This window comes from Sebastes fasciatus, chromosome 12 (genome assembly GCF_043250625.1).
Source record: "Sebastes fasciatus isolate fSebFas1 chromosome 12, fSebFas1.pri, whole genome shotgun sequence".
Lineage (NCBI taxonomy): Eukaryota > Metazoa > Chordata > Actinopteri > Perciformes > Sebastidae > Sebastes > Sebastes fasciatus.
This window is the reverse complement of record NC_133806.1, coordinates 15,824,455-15,843,480: the sequence shown is the minus strand read 5'-3', so window position 1 is coordinate 15,843,480 and position 19,026 is coordinate 15,824,455. Positions and strand designations below refer to the sequence as shown.

Here is a 19,026-nt window from a genome sequence, read left to right as displayed (position 1 = left end):
GTTGCCAAAAGCCAAAGAATATTTTGAGGCCTCTTTTATGACCGAGTCCCTCCGGTTGAGATTTGTCTCACACTATTTCAACTTTCATATAATTTCTATCAAAATTTTGTACAAAAAAGTTGTCTACCAGCAGCATCCAACAACTACAAATAATGTAAGTATACAATGTAAATTACAAAATATACTTAATATTTTGTGTTGTATATGCTTGTGAATAACACAAGGTATTCATGGTTTAAAAATATGAATATAAAAACACAGTTGGAAAACTCAAAGAGAGAGCATGTTGTTGAAACTCATTGAAATGTAAATACATGTATTTAAAATTACTGTTTACTATGTGTGCTGTATGGTCTAGACATAATTAAATCTTTTAACCACGTAAATTTTAAAAATTTAAAAGCTAATGATTCCATCCTGGTAGGTATTTCTCGTATGATAAACATAAATGCCTGCATATCCATAGATTGAAACATTTATATATTGAAAATCAGAATACAGTAGTACAAAGAGGCAACCAGCTCCATCCACCCAGTATCATACAAATAGCCAAACTGTTGACTATAACTACAGAGAACAGAAAGGCTGTCTCCAACAGAGTAAGTGTGATTTATTCATTATACCAGAATGTACATTGTGAAAAGCTGCTCGATAAAGACAGAGACAAATGTTTTCCCTTCCACACTAATATAGCACAGATGCTTCAAAGTTCTCAATGATGGAAATATAATACAAAACAGATGTTCAGCTCTTTGCCCCAAATTCTGTCACACAATGTTTTGGAGGTTTTGCACAAACTTTCATGAAAGTTGCTTGTTTTTTAACAAATTAAATAATCCACGCATGTGTTGGTAATTCATCAGTGGTGGGTCTTTCAATAGAGGCAGTTTCATAATAATAAGCAGAGCCAACAAAGAACCAGGAGAGATTATTGAAGTGCACCCTTAAGTGGTCCTCAAAGTGAATAGAAATTAGTGATTACTGATTAATAGTAATTAAAACTACTGGACCGTAATAATGCAAAAAGTAAGAGACATAGAACTGCCTGAAACACTTTGTTTCCTCAGTCCCCCTCAGTTATATGGGATTTCACAAAGTGGTGTGAGTTTACTGAAGCGGCTTTAACTAGCAATAAGTTGCTAGTTAAAGCTGCAGTGAGTAGAAATAGAGCAAATATGATGCAAAATGTTTTTTCATAAAACGGATACTATATCCTGACCGTAGTGCATGAGACAGGTAATCTGAAAAAAAAACATTGTCTCTGTGTCCTCCGGTGCTCCTAATGGCATCTGTAAGATTTCACAGACCGGAGGAAAACAACCAATCAGAGCCAAGCTGGAGCCTGCTGTCTCTGAGCAGCTGTCAATCACTGGCAAACTCCGATCAAACGGTCAAACTAGGCAGCGCTGATCAAATATGAATCAATATTCTGTTACTGTAATGCCTATTTCTCACCTCAAATGTTTTCAGAAACATCTTGTAGTGTACTGTTTAGCTGTAAAATGAGAAAGTTTGTGACCCGGCAGCCAATGTTGAGATAAGCAAACAAGAAAGCAAACATTCTCAAACATTCTCTAAAATATATATATATATATATATATAATTTTTCCTTCTTTTTCCTTCTTCTTCCTTTTCCTCATAACAAAATAAAATAAAATGAAATATGGTAAATAAATAAATAAATAAATAAAAAAAATAAAAAAATAAAAAAAACTTGTTTCTACACCTGGTTAACCCGTGTGGGCGGAGCTTTCCTCTTTTCACCGAACTCAACAAACACCGCCCACCTCTGCTACGCTGGGATACAAAGCTTGCATTCCTTTATTTCAGCTAGCCGGTAGCATTAGCTAGCTAAGCTAAGCTCATATATTGTGGAGCAGACAGGATGGAGAGCAGCGAGGGGTGAGTGAAGAGAGCCTCTCTACAGTAACCTCACCGTCTGATGTGTCTCTGAAGGCTCCAGAGGACTCGATGCTTGTTTGTTTTCCAGACAGCTGCAGCAGTCAGTCAAGAGAGGAGGTTATCTCCATGCTAATGCTAAGCTAACGAGCTAAGCTAACTCTCACTTGTATCAAGCTTCAGTTTGTTGTCTTTTAGCTGCTCTATTTGGACGTTATGTGTCTCATTAATGCATTATTGAAATTATGGTTGGTTAAATTAGCAGTCAAATTGATTGATTATTTAAATCGGAAGTAAAACAGCTAACGGTCATTTAACGGCTTTCCAACTGTCTCTTTGTGCTACCCGGTAACCGCTAACCGGTAACCGCTAACCGTTAACCGCTAACCGTTAACGTCTGCAGGCGACTCTCCATTCAGACTCTGCAGCTGCTTCAAGATTGCACCTACATTTGCTAATTGTTATTTTTTTAATGCATGCATGTAATTTCCATGTGCCACATTAATACCAACCCTTTCTGAATGGTGTGTTTTGCTTTGAGACAGCAGCGTTAGTTAGCATCAGCCCCCTGTGTGTGTCTATGTATGTGCTCAGGTAAACAAAGGCAACATCCACATAGTGAAAGTTAGGCTGAAACAGATGGAGCAGTGATCTGGAAACATGTGTCACCATGTGTCACCCTGTTTTTAACTGCAGCTCAACAACACAGGAGATGATCTGCATTGCACGCATTGATGCTGTAGTAGTGAGGCAGTGCCTCCTCCTTAGATGATAATACACCTTATGATCAGGGATGCAGTAATGTTTATTCTTGGAATTGATATACACTGACAGATATCAGCAAGCATTTGTCAGACATTATAAGCAGCATTACAACAACTAGGGTTGAGTAATATGTTTGGAAACAGTCATCATCATTATGTAAGAGGCAGTATTAACCGGTCTGCAGGACAGATAATAATACACACAGTGCACTTTCATAGACTGCTACTGCAGTTACCCTGCACTATACTCATTTTTAACAGTCTCGTCTGCACTATATTCACCTTTTTAATAGTCCTGAATCTCAGCTGTTACTCTGCACTATATTCAGTTTTAACAGTTTCTTCATCTCCTTGTATTTTTATATCTGGTATATTTTTTGTACTTTGTACTACTAACTTTTTTTACTGCCTTTTTACTAACATGTTTTGCACTATGGAACTGTGATGTTGGAGACTTGAATTTCCCTTGGGATCAATAAAGTTACTATCCATCTATCCATGTATCCATCTATCTATCTAATGTGGATGGAAGGGTATACTAAATAATCATACTGGTGTCCAAAACAATGACTTGTCTTTCAGTGTTGTGTATCAGATCAAACTCTTTAAATGAGTAAAAAAAATCAAATAATTGATTTAATAACTTTAAGAGTATGAGAACATGCTTACCATAAGGTGATCAAATAAATTAATGTCATTCCTTTATTGTGTTGCTAATTTGACTGCAAAGTGACATGCTGGTAGCAACAACAACATCCAAACTAGTGATGCACCAGATACCGGATCGGATATCTGGTTGATACTGACTCAAATAGCTGGATTGGATATCGGTTACAATGGGGCCGATCTATTCAATTAAATTCTATGTTTATATACTACATACATGATGTACTGGAATTTTAATTCCTGTTTAAATTTTGACCAATTTGTTACTGTATTAAAAAGGTTTACGTCTGAATTGTAATACCTGTTAATTTTGAAGATTTTTTTGCCAAGTTGTTAGTGTACGATTTATTATTTTAATAATAAATAACAATTCAGCAATTCAGCCGATACCCAAAGTCCAGGTATCGCTATCGCTATCGGTATCGGTACTGAAAAAGTCGGATTGGTGCATCCCTAATCAAAACATCCTAAAAATGTCATCTGTACAAATAACCAAATATTGGCAGTGAAAGTAATGGTAGAGTAATACAGTAGTACTTTTTAAACAACAATTTGCTGTGCAATTAGTCATTTATTAGCGAGACCTAAATGTTTGCCATGTGTAGGTATTTAAAATGGTGTTTTCATGTCCTGTTCCTGTTTATTTCTTCTCAGAATGGAGGTGGATGGCTGGGACTCAACTCTGGAGGAAGAGCTGGGCATTTCTCTGGATGAGCTGAAGAAGTGGATTGACGATGTCGTGGAGAAGAGCGAGATCGTGCAGAAGAAAAAGGCTCAGCTGACCGAGCTCAAGGAATGGGTAGAGCAGAAAGAAGAAGAGGGGGCGAAGGCGGACATGCTTCTCACCGATGCCAACAAGTAACTAGACATGAACCTTTTCCCAAAGTCTGTTTATTTCCTCCTGTCCTGTGTTTTAGTCTATATGTGTCAAAGCCGGATAAAGTTTTTTGAAGATGAAACAAAGCATTCAAGGCCAAGCATTGCTATGACACTAAAAGAAACAACTTGAATGGGCTGTGATTGTAGTGGAAACAGAGACTTTCGTACATTGATGAAGAAACTGTATTTAATGGGATTGGTCACATCATGGCCGTTATACAACCTGCTTAGTGTCTGCAGTGATACTGATCCCCTGGACAGGATCGGTGCATCCCTCGTTGTACAGTTCTTGTTTGTTCCAGGCTCCCATTTTTGCATTTTCAAATTTTTTCTCTCCACTCTTCCTCAGGTCCATATTGGAGTGTGAGAAACTCGTGAAGGCAACTTACCAAAAAAACGGTCTTGTTTACCCAGAGAGCAGCTCAGATGATGAGGGAGGCGGAGGAGGCGTGTTGTCCTCTGAGGTCATCGAGATAGACGATGACGACGACGATGATGTCATTGCTGTTGGCTGTTGTAAGTTGTGCTACTTTCAGTTACAATTTTATTGCTACTATGAAAACTATCAGGTTATTAAATATATTCTGTTCTTTATAATGTTTCAGTGGTTCCTCCAAAGAAGCCCGCCACTCCTGGCAAAGATCCAGCGGTGAGAACAATAGAAAGCTTCATCTGACTATAAATCATCTGACTATAAATCAAGGAATCGCTGTCTTTCTGTCTGTTTGTGTGTCCCTCGCATATCTCAAGAACCGTTCATCCGTTCTACTTCACACTTGACGTGTGTATTGCTGGGGAACCAGGGAACGCTTTGTCAAATTTGGTGCAATTTGGACACGCGACACGTTCAATATTAATAAACCGTGAATAGACAAGTGAATAGTGCTCTATTTGGGTTGTGTGGAGGTCTGGGAGGTCACTTTAATGGCCCATAAAATGTGACGATTAATGTCTTTTGATCACTCATGGCTGGGTTGTACAGCTCTGGATCGCCGGTTACGTGATTGGCCACCGCAGCATGAGGTTGGGTCACGTTCCTCAAACAGTTGATTCTGTTTCTACTTTTCCGCCGAATGCCGCTGCGTTTTTTTCCTGGCACCCCCTGCGGCCACCACAGCCCAAACGCACTACACCCTTTCAAAATGAATGGGGAAAAATTTCATTTTTCGTCACACCGCCGGATTTGGTGTGAATGCAGCCTAGGTATGATACAGTTCTTTTCGGGTACAATGAGTTAGAATCATAATACAATTCAATATTTTTCATATGTAAACATCATAATATATATATATCTGTTAGGGGCCCTTTTAGTTGGTGGCCCCAGGCAGTTGCCTACCTTGCTTAACAGTAAAGTCTGCCCCTGGTGTTTTTTTACTGTGAACCAGAGTGTATTTCACCGGTGTTTCTGACCATGTGTATGGTGTATTGCTCAGGACCCAGGGAAGTGCTGTGTCGAGTGAGAAATTGTTTGTATGAGCAGTTTTTGAGAAATGCAATGTTTTGAACGGGTACTGGACTGGTTATATTGACCTGTATTTGCATGTCATTGGTAAATGATTGCTGTCGGCTGTCTGATTGAGCGGAGTTTAGAAGTGTTGAAATATTGATGTTGCGTTTCACTATAAGCCTCTCTGGACTTGACTATTTTAAATCTTAATTGTTTGAAAACTTTGTTAACTTATTTCTAACAAATATTGTAGATTGTCTACCATAAATGATGCAGTCTCTGAGCCAATCAAAACAATATGTCTCCTTATATCCTGTAATTGTAGCACCCATCTCATGGCGAGTTGAATCATGTGGCCTACTTTTCTCTAAACCTATATCTTGAGATATTGTATTCTACAAGAAAATACAAGTAAACATTTGATCTACTATTCCACTGCCGACCTAGTTTAAAAATGTGACAATGGAGCTATTTAGATCAAATGTATTCATCCCAAACAAAAATGTTGGTCTATGATTCTCAATGTGCGTAAAGAAATGCATCGTGAAAATACACATACATTTTAAAGTAAAATATATATACATGCTAAAATATATTAACGGTAAAAGTATAAAAAAGAAAATAATTCCAAATTACAAGCAATTGGTAAACTGTACAGAAAAATGTTGATGTTTATGTATGCGTTGCAGTATGCCGTCTGATTTCACAATGGGGGACAGTTAGTGCTTTTTTACAGCTAAATTAACAGCTGCTGTGTGAGACAGACTTCTGGAAATGCTTACAAGGGAAACAATGGATATTGTGGGTTTGACAGCAAACATCTGTGGAAGGGTATCACCGCTCAGTGTATGCAGATGATGATGTCCTGTTTATTTATTTTACAGTTAAAAGAAGCCTCCTCAGCGCTACAGAAAACCTCCCAGCAGGTGCAGAAGTTGATCCAAATGGTCGGCAAGCCTTCACCAGGAGCTCCATTCCTCCGATCTCCATCACAGCCTCAATCAGGTGAGCACACAAATACTTCCTTAAGTTACATGCATCATACTTGTTTGAAATTATATATTGATGCTAACAGTATGTGTGGCTTTTCCTACCCTCCAGGTATTCCGGGTGCAGTGCCAGCAGTGTTTGTGTCCCAGGCTCCGTCTCAGTCCATGACCCAGCCGAACCCAAACGTAACAGAAGATGAGCTCAGAGTCGGGATGATGATTCTTGGAAAGAAACGCACCAAGACCTGGCACAGAGGCGCCCTCGTTGCTATCAGCCCCGTCGGTGTGTTACCAAAACACGTCATTCTTCTTTTATGTTCTTTAGGCTTCGTATATATATTATTATTCATTGTATGTTGTCTATGTTTTTTCCTGATGTGCTTATCTCTCGCTATATTCATCTTATTCTGTCTATATTCAGGAAACGGCATATTCAAGTATAAAGTGAAGTTTGATAAAGGAAAGAGTCTGCTCTCTGGAAATCACGTGGCTTTCGAGTACAACCCCACACTGGAGATTCTATATGTCGGCGCTCGTGTAGTCGCCAAGTACAAGGACGGCAACCTGGTGTGGCTCTATGCTGGAATAGTAGCAGAGATGCCCAACAACAAGAACCGTATGAGGTGGGCGGACAAGGCTAAAGAGTGGGGTAACTAAGGGTGGGGATGCTGATTGCATTTTCTTATTGATTGATGTTTGAGCTCTACCAATACTGTATTTGTGAGGCCAATATCAATGAGTTACAAAATCTGACATATTGACAATATATTGGCTATCATTCATTTTTTAAATAAACTCACATTTGTGGTCCCTTAAATTTTATTGGTAAAGAATTGTGACCAAGATATGTAGTATTTGGGACTTTTTGCAGTAGTTAATAGTTAATATATTTTGTTGTATGTGTTTCAGGTTTTTGATCTTCTTTGATGATGGCTATGCTTCATATGTGACTCTACCTGACCTTCACCCAGTTTGCCGACCATGTAAGTGCCCATTTCTCTATTCAAAGATTCAAAGATCATTTATTGTCCTGTAACACAGGGTTGCACAACGAAATGCAGTTGTATCCTAGTCCATTTATGCTACACAAGAAAAACATGACAAAACAAAACAGTATTGCATTTCTGTATATCGGCCGACATCCATTTCTCTTGTAATCTGTAAAGCCCAGTAAATTCTATCTAGCTTCTAGCTGCTTCTAGCTTTAAGATTAGTTGGATAAATTCCGTGTTAAATTGGTTGTAGGTTTTTGAGAGCCAAGCTGTGGTTAGAACGAATAAATTGAAAAAAGAGTGAGATTATCCTTGTTTTCACAGTAAAGCGTACCTGGGAGGACATAGAGGATGTCTCGTGTCGAGACTTCATTGAGGAGTACATCACTGCATATCCCAGCAGGCCTATGGTGCTCCTAAAGGTCGGACAGATCATCAAGACCGAGTGGGAGGGAACCTGGTGGAAGAGCAAAGTGGAGGAGGTGGACGGAAGCTTGGTCAAGATCCTCTTTTTGGTATGTCGGTGTAAAAAATTTAGAAAAAAACATTCATCTAGTTAGACAGCCGTCAAAATGAACAGAAGGGTTTGTGTCCAGTTTGTGCGGTGCCCGTTCGGAGCGGGCTGATTGGCTGAACGGCGCTGTCCGTAGTACTGAAACGGAGCGGAGATTGATAGATAGACCGACACAACGCGGTTTCGTAGCCTACTTGTTTTTCGTGGTTTTACATAAAACTTTCGGCCCTAATTCCATGTGCCCATATAGCCAGAATGGAATGATCCTTTGTTTCATAATCACATTTGCCCACCACTGCGATGATCAGGCTCCTCAGATCGAATCGTGAATAATCGACTATTCGGGGTCACCCCTATTAATATTGAATGTGTCGTGTGTCCAAATTGCATCAAATTCGACACAGCACTCTTCCTCAGCAACACACCCGCCAAGTCCGAAGTAGATCGGATGAATGGTTCTTGAGAAATGCGAAGGACAAAACCCACAGATAAACAGAGATTGCTTGCTTTATAGTTCGATAAATGTGCTGGATAATAGAGTATTTCTTGTGTTGTTTTGTGTTGATCAGGATGACAAGAGGAGTGAGTGGATTTATCGAGGCTCCACCAGGTTGGAGCCAATGTTCAACCTGAAGATGACCTCCGCCAACACCCAGGAGAAGAAGCTGGCTGGCCAGCAGAGGAATCGACCTAACATGGGTAACATTTTAATTTGTGCACCGTTAATCTGTTTCAAAAAGCCCCATTTCAACCGCTGTGATTTTGTATTTTAAAATAAGAAAAATAGATAACACTTTTTATAAGCTTTCTTTTAATGCCATGTTTTAGCGCACTAATTCATGTGTGCTCTTTTTTGATTTTCACTCCATCTCTTACTTGCCATTTCAATCTCCAGGGGCGTTGAGGAGTAAAGGCCCAGTAGTTCAATACACCAGTGACGGACATGTTGGAGCCTCTCCTGTCAAAACGCCGCAGGCCTCACCAAGCCAGCCTTCCCAGACACCACAACATCAACAGCGTCCTCAGCCCCCACAGCCCCTACAGCCCCCACAGCCACAACAAACCCAACAAACCCAACAAACCCAACAAACCCAACAAACCCAACAAACCCAACAAACCCAACAAACCCAACAAATCCAACAAACCCAACAAACCCAAATGATGCTTCATCCTCCTCAGCCCCCACAGCCTCCACGTATTGAGTAAGTGATGCTCACAGAACATCTAACACTAACACTACTAAAGACATTTTGTTCAAAGGTGTATACTTTGCAAAAAAAAAAGCTGAGGAAGGATTTACCTTTTGAGGGAACAATGTCTTTACCTTGCACGGCAGCTGGTTCTCGCAATATCACAAGATCATATGAAAAAGAGGTTATCATAAATGCTGATAGTATCAGTTACATCAGAACTGGAGAATATTTCTTCATTGGAAGAAGAGTAAAGAACAACACAGGAGGCTTTTCTCGATAGAAAACATGTTTTCGTTCTTCTCCCAAATGGCTTTGGCAAGAGTTTGTTTGACAGATGCTTCATCCAATCACCTTCCAAGTATTGTTAGACAGTGCCGGCGTTTTTCCAAACAGTTTCCAATGACGGCTTAACCATCTGGCAGGTCAGGTTAACAATCTCTAGCATGCAACCAAATTACCGTAGGACAGTTTTCTCAAAGTAAACTCAGTATCTTCTTATGACTCAGTTAGAGCCTCATCCTTACAGTGACCAAAACAAACTGAGAGGAAGATCACCTTGCAAGAATGGGAGATACTCATGTTCATGTGGGATGCTGCACTAACACAGCTGTTATCTTTTCCATTTTCATCAAATACTATGTTGAAAGAAAGTGGATATTCATCTGATCCCAGATTCTGGGTGTGGTTAGAGATGAAACAGGCTTGACATTTATTTCAACCAGAGAGGGCAGCAAAACACTGCTTTTCCACCTGGTGTCATTTATTCCTTATCAGCTCCTCGAAGCTGCATTCATTTATGTGTTTGTCCACTTGGCAGTAGCACAACATCTTTATAAAGAAGGCAAACTTGTTAGCAAACAGTTGCCTTCTTAATGAATCTTGTTTTCAGCTCCACCAACTCCCGATGGAAATCAAAACTATTACACATGTTAGTTTGATTCTTTGTTTGTGAAAACAAATATTGATAAAATATTGATATTGTTTGGCTTAAACCTAGATAATTTGAGAGGAAGTGGAGACTTCTGATATTGGCTGATATTGTTCATTTCTGTCCTCGCTGTCTTCAAGCAATAAACATCAGATGGCAAAGAAGAGCACTTCTCCATTTATCCCAGGGGTGGGAGGCACTCATGCCTCTAAAATGATGATGCAGTCTCTTACTTCCAGTCCCGGCAACCTCTCTGGGTGAGTCCACCTTATAGTTTAGTCTAATAAGTTGCTACTGTGACACAGAAAAAAAGAAAAGTGTTGTTGGAAGTGATCTCACTTTAGAAATGTGATGTTTTTAACTGTAACTGGTCTTTTTCTCTTTGTGTCGATCCGCAGTGCAAGAATTATAAGTGTCCAAAATATTAGTACACCCACTTTCATACAGTCGTATCAGAGACTGCCCACTCTGGTCTCCGTCCCCACTGCTATGACCCACGCGGTGGCCACTATCCCACATCAACCCTCATACCGCGCCCCGACGGACCGCATCTTCTACCTGGCACACACTTGTCAGCCTGCATGTCTGAATCGTGTTCGTCCTGCAAAAGCAGACGTGCACAGAGGAAAGAACCCCCTCCTCACACCTTTACTGTACGATTTCAGACGCATGACGGGGCGTCGCAAAGTCAACCGCAAGGTACATTTGAAGGAAGAGGAGAGTAATGTAGTGGATATATGAAGCGCTTAGCTAGAGCTTCTCCCTAACCTTAAAATATTCAGTTTTCCCTTAGCATCCTTGCAGTTAAACTGAATTGTACAACTCTTGTCTGTCCACCCTGCAGATGTCTTTCCATGTGATCTACAAGGCTCCGTGTGGGCTTTGCCTGCGTAACATGGGAGAGATCCAGCACTACCTCTTCCAGACGCACTGTGACTTTATATTCTTGGAGATGTTCTGTCTAGACCCCTACGTGCTAGTGGACCGGCCCTTCCAGCCACAGAGGCCGTTCTATTACATTCCCGACATCACTTGTGGAAAGGAGGACATCCCACTCTCCTGCGTCAACGAGATCGATTCCACCCCGCCTCCTAAAGTAGCTTACAGTAAGAATTACACTGAGATGGTGACAAAGGAGAGATTCATTTGGGCTTGTGCCGGGATCAGACTACACAATGTTTTTTTTGTCTTTCGAAATGATTACTGTCAGATTAGGCGAAAAAAGGAGAACTTCACCGATTTTACACATCAAATTCTGTTTTCTATGGAGAACATAACCTGCCAAATTAAAAAATGAATAAATAAATGACTCAATACATAAATAAATATGCCATTAAATGGACCAAAATAATGTTAAAAATAAATGTAGGCATTCATTAATTGATAAAATGGGACATAAATTGATATTTCTGTTTTAATTTATTTATCTTTGTATTAATTCCCCTATCTACTCTTCTATTTTAATTTTATCTATTTATTTATATTAACTTTTAAATTTATTTATTTATTTTCGATTTATTTTTAAATTGAATTTATTCATTATTGAATTGTATTTATTTATTTATGCAGGATTTTCTCTTTGCATTTCCCCCCATTTATTTCCCTAAACTTATTTATTTTTACATTTCTTTATGCATTTCTACCTCATTATGCAAATGAGTGGGCTGTCATTGATTGTGTGTCATGGGGTCAGAGTGCATAGATAATTTATTTATTTAATTTCATCGTTTCCATCTTTTGGGGAGTTCAAGTATATATGTGAAAACAGTTGTAAGAAGGCTTTTTTTGGCTCGAGACTCCTAAGTGAGCTGTGTAAAGTCTGATAATTTGCCTCAAATGGTCACTTGAGTCAGCATCGGTTGGGTCAGAAGACTAGATGAAAAAGATTTTTATCTCTGGTTCTGTTGCACCAAATTTGATCCTTTTTTAAACTGTCCATTGTGACTCTGACAATGTCGAATCGGTGGAGTACTCTTTCAAATTCTTTGCTCTGACTTGGCTGAGAGACATGACAGACTTCATTTATCACCCCGACCAATCAAAGCTTGCTAGTCTTTAATGGATAGGAGGTGCTAGGGGCCGATTCTGCCATTGTTCCTCCTGACAGCAACAACACCATTACTCTTTTACTTTGCCGTGTTTACAGTTGGGCACTGAAGAGCAGTCTGCTCCTTTCGATCAGCATCACAGAACATGTAGAAGTTATGAAACTAGGCGAGTGAAAAATGAAATCGTCTTGCTCAACGCTGATTTATATTCCCAACACCCAGCGTCTGTTAGGTTGGGCTGATATTTTGCAGTCTAATCCTGGCATTAGTTTGTTCTCTAATGGATGGATTGATGCATGCAGTTTGTACATATGAGTACAGCTAAACATGCAACAAAGAAATTTGTCAATTTTTCCTTTTTCTCCTTTCTATTTGATCCCCTGGTGTCTCCTCTATCCCTTTTTAAATTATTTGTAATTTATGTTATTTGTTTATCTTGCTTTTAGTTTTCGGAGAGCTATTTTCGTAAACCTTTAGCTTCCCGCTTCACCTGCAAGTCTTATGTGCAAAAAGACATTAAAATAAATCAACAATGATTACCTATCCATGCAGCTGACTTTTGTTGCCCCTACCTCCATTGAAAAATCACTGTGGAATAAGTTATTGCTTCCTCTCTTCTCTTCAAGGTAAAGAGCGTATTCCTGAAGATGGAGTTTACATCAACACCAGTCCAGACTTCCTGGTTGGGTGTGAATGCACCGACGGCTGTCGAGACAAGTTAGTTATTCACCCGTGACCCATAGCTTTTTCATGTTTCTCCCACTGTTAATATTCTGAAAACATGTCTTCTCGTCTTTGTTGCAGGTCCAAATGCTCTTGCCACCAGCTGACCCTTCAGGCTACAGGATGTACTCCGGGGGCACAGATAAACCCGAATGCTGGATTTTTGCACAAACGATTAGAGGAGTGCCTCCCAACAGGGTCAGACATTTTACTTCCCACTTGTGGTGTACTCTACAGAGAGACTAACTCACTCTCACTCCCCAAATCCTCTTAAGAAGATAATTACTTTTGAATATAACAGTTAATTTGGTTATCTAGTCTCGCAGGCCATTATCTCGTCTCTGTCTGATTTTTCCCCCCCTCAGTATCTACGAGTGTAACAAGCGGTGCAAATGCTGTGCTCAGATGTGCACCAACCGGTTGGTGCAGCATGGCCTGCAGGTGCGTCTCCAGCTCTTCAAGACCCAGAACAAAGGCTGGGGCATCCGCTGTCTGGATGACGTAGCCAAGGGCTCTTTTGTCTGCATCTATGCTGGTGAGGAAAGGGAACAGATGTGATGGAAAACAGACACGCATGCAGACATCTTCATCAGTTTATTCATAACAATACAACAGCAGATGGCTTGATTGATAAGTGACTTTTTCTTTTCTCCCTTTCTCTTCCACTTTACTAGGTAAAATCTTGACAGATGATTTTGCCGACAAAGAAGGTCTAGAGATGGGCGACGAGTATTTTGCCAATCTGGACCATATAGAAAGTGTAGAGAACTTTAAGGAGGGCTATGAGAGCGAGGCTCACTGTTCAGACAGCGAGGGGAGCGGCGTGGACATGTCGAGGTTAAAAATCCAACCATCCGCTTTAGTATCATCTAACCCTGTTGGGAGACCGCCCAGAAAGGGTGAGTCCAAGTCCAAAGGTGAGAGATCAAGGTGGTCCCTAGTGGACCTGGGTAGATTCTCTGCGGTGTTTGTTCTTTTAGCCCCAGCTGACATTTCATCCTCCTCTTTCTCCACATCATTTTTCATGTTTTTTTTCTGTCACAGCCCAAAACCCAAGCTCTTCAGGGGACAGCAATGACGAGGATGACAAGGATTCAAAGAGCGTAGAGGAAAGTGACAGTTCAGACGACACTTTTGTGAAGGAGAACTACTTCAGCTCCAGCTCTGTGTGGAGGAGTTACACCACACGTGGTCAAGTCAAGGGCAACAAGGAAGGTGAGCTGCTGGGAGGTCAGTGTTTTTATTTAAAGGAATAGTTTGACATTTTGGGAAATATGCTTATTAAGGAAGTAGTCCGGCACATAACCTTCTTTAAACGTGTTAAATTCCATATTCAGAGCATTAACATGGCAGCAAACAATTATTTGCTATCTAAAGATATAGAGGAGTAATGTCTACCTGAGCAGAGAATGAAGTCGCTCTCCATCTGTGTGTGTTGTAATTCAAGCTTCTCCGTGTTTTGCTCACATCGCCGAGCCGGCTGCTCGTGCTTTTAGTGCATGTGAGAGTGCCCCACTGGCTAGCTCATGGCCGCTGCTCTGCACTGCTCTCATACAACGGTTTTAGCTAATAACGCTATCCCGACCGATGGCACCGTTGCAGAAGCATAGCATCCACCCTCCGGTTCCCCCTCAGGTTAACACTGTTATCTCTCGCCATTGTTTGCACTGTTATCGTTGTTAGCACCATTAGCTGCGAGCCAACGGCTCGCCATCACCATGTTGAGAGCCGTTGAGAGACATTATAAATGCTCCCAATCCTGTATTTAGCACCTTTTTAAAACAAAAAATTTGTTCAACAGATTAAACAAATTAGATATGACGTGTTAATTAGTGAGCTTTAGAGAAGCTGAGGCAGATTCTGTTAAATGTGTTCAGAGCCAGGCTAGCTGTTTCCACCTGTTTCCAGTCTTTATGCTAAGCTAAGCTAACGGGCCTACAGCTTCAGCTTCGTATTTACTGTACTGACATTGCAGTATTGATCTTGGCGAGAAACAGAATAAGCCCATTTCCACATTAGACTTAGTTGTGGTCTTGGTATATGTATGTTAAATCGGTAGTCGATTAATGGGTGACTAATACCAGTATTTCATCGACAACAGCTTTTGGACTGTGTGAAAAGCTTTTCCATCACCTGACTGCACTGTTGGTGCAAAGCAGCCGCTGAGCAGATGAGCAGTAAGAGCTGATCTGAGGTCTGCTATCCAGTTGCTGTCTATGAGAGCCGGCTGTCAATCACTCGCGAACTCCGACCAAACGGTCAAACTAGGCAGCGCTGATCAAATATGAATCAATATTATGTTACGCTAATGCCAATTTTTCGCCTCAAATGTTTTCAGAATCATCTTGTAGTGCACAGTTTAGCCGTAAAATTAGAAAGTTTGTGACGCCGCCGCCATTGTGAAATCTGGTGAAGGAACGCCAAGTTCTGGTCACATGACCGGAGAACAGCCAATAGGAACGCTCTCTCAATGAAATGACCTGTGATTGGTCAAAGTCTCCCGTCACGGGCTAGATTTTCTTACGCCAACTTACGCCAATGTTGGTAAATTAAAGGTTCTATCTTGACATTGTACTGAATGTATCTATCTTTCTCAACACACCTGTTATTATGTGGAAATATCTACAGTGTTTCTCCTGCATTCATTTAGTGAATCAAAAGGAGGGTTTCTGTGTTGTCTTTTCACACACCTCTCTCCTTCCTGGCCCAGGGAGTCAAGACAGTAAAGACGAATTGAGCGCGTCAGCCAGAGGAGCCGATGGCGATAAGCCGCCGTCCATGCCAGAGGAGACGGGGAAAAGCAAGGTGGCTTCCTGGCTCACCAGCCAGGGGCTGAAGAAGGTGAGTACAGAGGAGATAAAACTAAGAACAATGTGTCGTAGAACTGAGCTCTGTGTGCACAGCCTTTTTAAAATAATTGCAGTGTCTCAAACAGAAATGTAAACGTAATCCATCTGCTCATCAGACCTCTCATCATAGATATGTTATCTTTTGTAAGAGGATGGTTTCGGTGGTTTTGCATTATGATTGTCTTGCAAAATGATCAATGACCCATCCTTTTCTGTTTTCCATCACAGGAGTCCAGAGACGGCAAGAGGTGTGTTGGACTTCCCAAAATATGCTTAAATGGATATTTAGATTTCCCTAATTTTAAACATTTTATTTAACAATAATTTGGCAACTCTGTGATCAATAATATCACCTAAAGGTAGATTGCTCTTAAGACTAATGTTGTGTTTCTTGCAGTCAAGTGAAGAAGCAGGATGTGATGACTCTCTCTGACAGCGACGATGTTCAGACCATCAGCTCTGGATCTGACGACAACAAGGAGAGAGAGAAAGTCACCCCGGGTGAGGATGAAGACGAGGGAGAGATGTGACACCACACTGATAATGACCTAATGGTTTTGACTGTTTTGACTTTTCTTTCTTTTCTCAGGTGTGACTAAGAAGCAGGTAGCAGTGAAATCAACACGTGGCATCGCCCTAAAGGGCGGCCACGGGATGATGGTGAAAACGGGTGCACCTGGAGGCGGGGGAGGGCATGGAGGTCAGGCAAGGAAATCAGGACAGCAGGGAGAGACTGGAGGAGGCGGGGACAACGCTCACAAAAACACCCGCCTGTTCTTTGACGGCGAAGAGTCCTGCTACATCATTGATGCCAAGCTGGAAGGAAACCTTGGGCGTTACCTCAATGTAAGTGTGTAATCTACAGCAGTCATTCCCAAAGACTGGGTCGGGACCCACAGGTGCGTTGCAGGAGATTTTATTAGGGTCACCAAATAAATTTGCAGAATTTCTTCCTTATCTTTTATTTAAGATTTATATCTGCAATACACCTCTGAGCCACATGAGGGTGCCTGAATCTTCGTATTGTTCTGATAATTGTAGCCTGCTTATAACATTGACTAATAGAGTGGTGCAGGAATGAAAAACACGGAAATGAGTTAGCACTTCCCGTTCCCTTGTCTGAAAGTCAATGTTTTTGTTTTTTTAAATGGGTTTTCAGTTAGATGCCTGAAATAAGGTCTATTGTTACCACAAGCTTAAGAGATTTCAATGTTTTGTTCTCCAACATAAAATACATCAATAAATACCCCACTTGTGAATTCTGAAGCCTTTATGTGTCTTAAAAATGGCGGTTGCTAACAAGTGGCTCAATGAGACTACTAAATGTCATCATGCCAACTCCGTCCGCCTTTACAGCCTCGTTGTTTTTACTCACTCTCATGCGACCATGGTGCAGTTAGTTTATAGCCCAACGTTAGCTTTTTACTTGTGAGTGTGCCTGTGTATGTCGCCTGTTTTTGTCGTTCGTCTCCTGTCTGTCTCACACCGTTTTCCCCCCAAATATGTTAAGCGTCTTTGAGATCCCTAAAAAGCGCTATATAAGTCTAATATATTATTATTATTATTATATTACTTCTGGTGATTGCATTTACACTTAAAAAGCATAAAAGTGGTGTTCATTTGTGGAGATTATCTTACTGAACAAAACATGTAAGTGTCATAAACGTGTGTTCGCCACAGAGCTTATTTTCTGCAATAATCCAAAACCCAATGGAAAAATCCCATTGGCTTTTTGTCGAGGGAACCAGGGCGAAGCTAACTTCCTGGTTGGCCTACACAAATACGTCATCCCTGGAGCGCTCTATGTGAAAGGCTAGTGTACATTCAGTTTGTATTACTGATGAGAGGGAAACAAAACGAGAGCTTGTTAACTCTGCCTAAATGCATTTATTTGGTCTCATCTATAAAGTATTTTTCATGTGTATATGTTTTCAATAACACATGCATAAAACAAAGTTGTAATTTATCAAACGTATATATCTCTTCGAAATGACTGAGGTTTACATATTCAAGATGAATATAAGATGATGTGGAAATGTCAGTAAAAATGGTCAGGAACCTTCATTTACGCACAAATTCGCTCTTCTCACATTTTATTGATAAGGCATGTTGTGAATTGGGTAACGAATGATGGTTTGCCATTTTTTAAAAAGTGGTTCCCCAGAAAAAAAGTTAAAGAAACACCACCTATCTACAGGCTCTCATTGTGTCACCATTTGTTGTCACTTTGATTATGTTCCTATGTATTTATCTTTTATTTGATCCGTTGTCTCCTCTTTGTATTACAGCACAGCTGTAGTCCTAACCTTTTCGTCCAGAATGTGTTTGTGGACACACATGACTTGCGGTTTCCCTGGGTGGCGTTCTTTGCCAGCAAGTGAGTTTTGAAGCAAATTTTAAGTTTTTCACAGATCTTGTTATACAGGTTATGAGTTTTTGTCAATCTCAGGATCCTCAAAAGAATGATGCTAGGTTTTATGGGGTGTTCCTATCACAGTGATTATACAGTAACAACTCCAGCTAGTCCAGGAGAAGGCAGTTATTAATGTAGTAATCAATGCACTATATGGGCTTTATGTTAACAAGCTCTTGTCCTGCACTCACTTGCCCGCTTGTGTCCTGGTGCAGGCGGATCCGGGCCGGCACAGAGCTGACCTGGGACTACAACTACGAGGTGGGCAGCGTGGAGGGGAAGGTGCTGCTCTGCTGCTGCGGATCCACTGAGTGCAGAGGAAGACTGCTGTGATCTGATCTGCAGCCATCGTGGACTTCACTGCCTTTACTGTATCTGTAGGAAACTTAGAGGAGCCCTTTGAACGCTGTAACGTTTGTTTCCGTTGTTTTTGTTTTTTAAGTTGAACTATGACTTTTATTAAAGCTGTTTTGTTGCCTTTTATTTTATATGAACATGTTTTCTGATTTGTGTCATTTTATCCATGACGTTTTTCTTTTACATCTGAATAAAATGTGGTTTTCTTCAACGAACCAAAGCTCCCACAGCTGCTCCTTTGTGAACATACACATACATACATACATACATACAGTAGGCCATAAAAAAGAGAAATGGTGCAATTTCAAGGTGAAAAACAGTAAGAAAGACACGCACATCAAGTGTCCAGTAGGATACTGGATCAA

General features: G+C 40.6%; 1 protein-coding gene across 3 annotated transcripts; it reads left to right on the top strand.

Annotated features, from left to right (window-relative positions):
• The first annotated feature begins 1,769 nt into the window (after positions 1-1,769).
• Positions 1,770-18,876, top strand: setdb1b (SET domain bifurcated histone lysine methyltransferase 1b). Of its 3 annotated transcripts, none has more exons than XM_074653523.1 (25): positions 1,770-1,902; positions 3,984-4,187; positions 4,558-4,724; positions 4,814-4,857; positions 6,540-6,660; positions 6,757-6,927; positions 7,066-7,267; positions 7,554-7,627; positions 7,961-8,151; positions 8,720-8,849; positions 9,046-9,352; positions 10,412-10,528; positions 10,670-10,970; positions 11,116-11,377; positions 12,946-13,036; positions 13,124-13,240; positions 13,408-13,577; positions 13,717-13,941; positions 14,087-14,272; positions 15,753-15,883; positions 16,120-16,139; positions 16,289-16,392; positions 16,481-16,737; positions 18,180-18,268; positions 18,520-18,876. In XM_074653523.1, the coding sequence occupies exons 1-25, from the start codon at positions 1,886-1,888 to the stop codon at positions 18,635-18,637; spliced, it is 3,816 nt and encodes a 1,271-aa protein (XP_074509624.1). In that variant the 5' UTR covers positions 1,770-1,885; the 3' UTR covers positions 18,638-18,876. The 3 variants fall into 3 exon arrangements, with proteins under 3 accessions (XP_074509624.1, XP_074509623.1, XP_074509622.1); XM_074653522.1 differs by having other exon boundaries at positions 13,717-13,959; positions 14,087-14,257; XM_074653521.1 differs by having other exon boundaries at positions 13,717-13,959.
• The last annotated feature ends 150 nt before the right edge of the window (positions 18,877-19,026 follow it).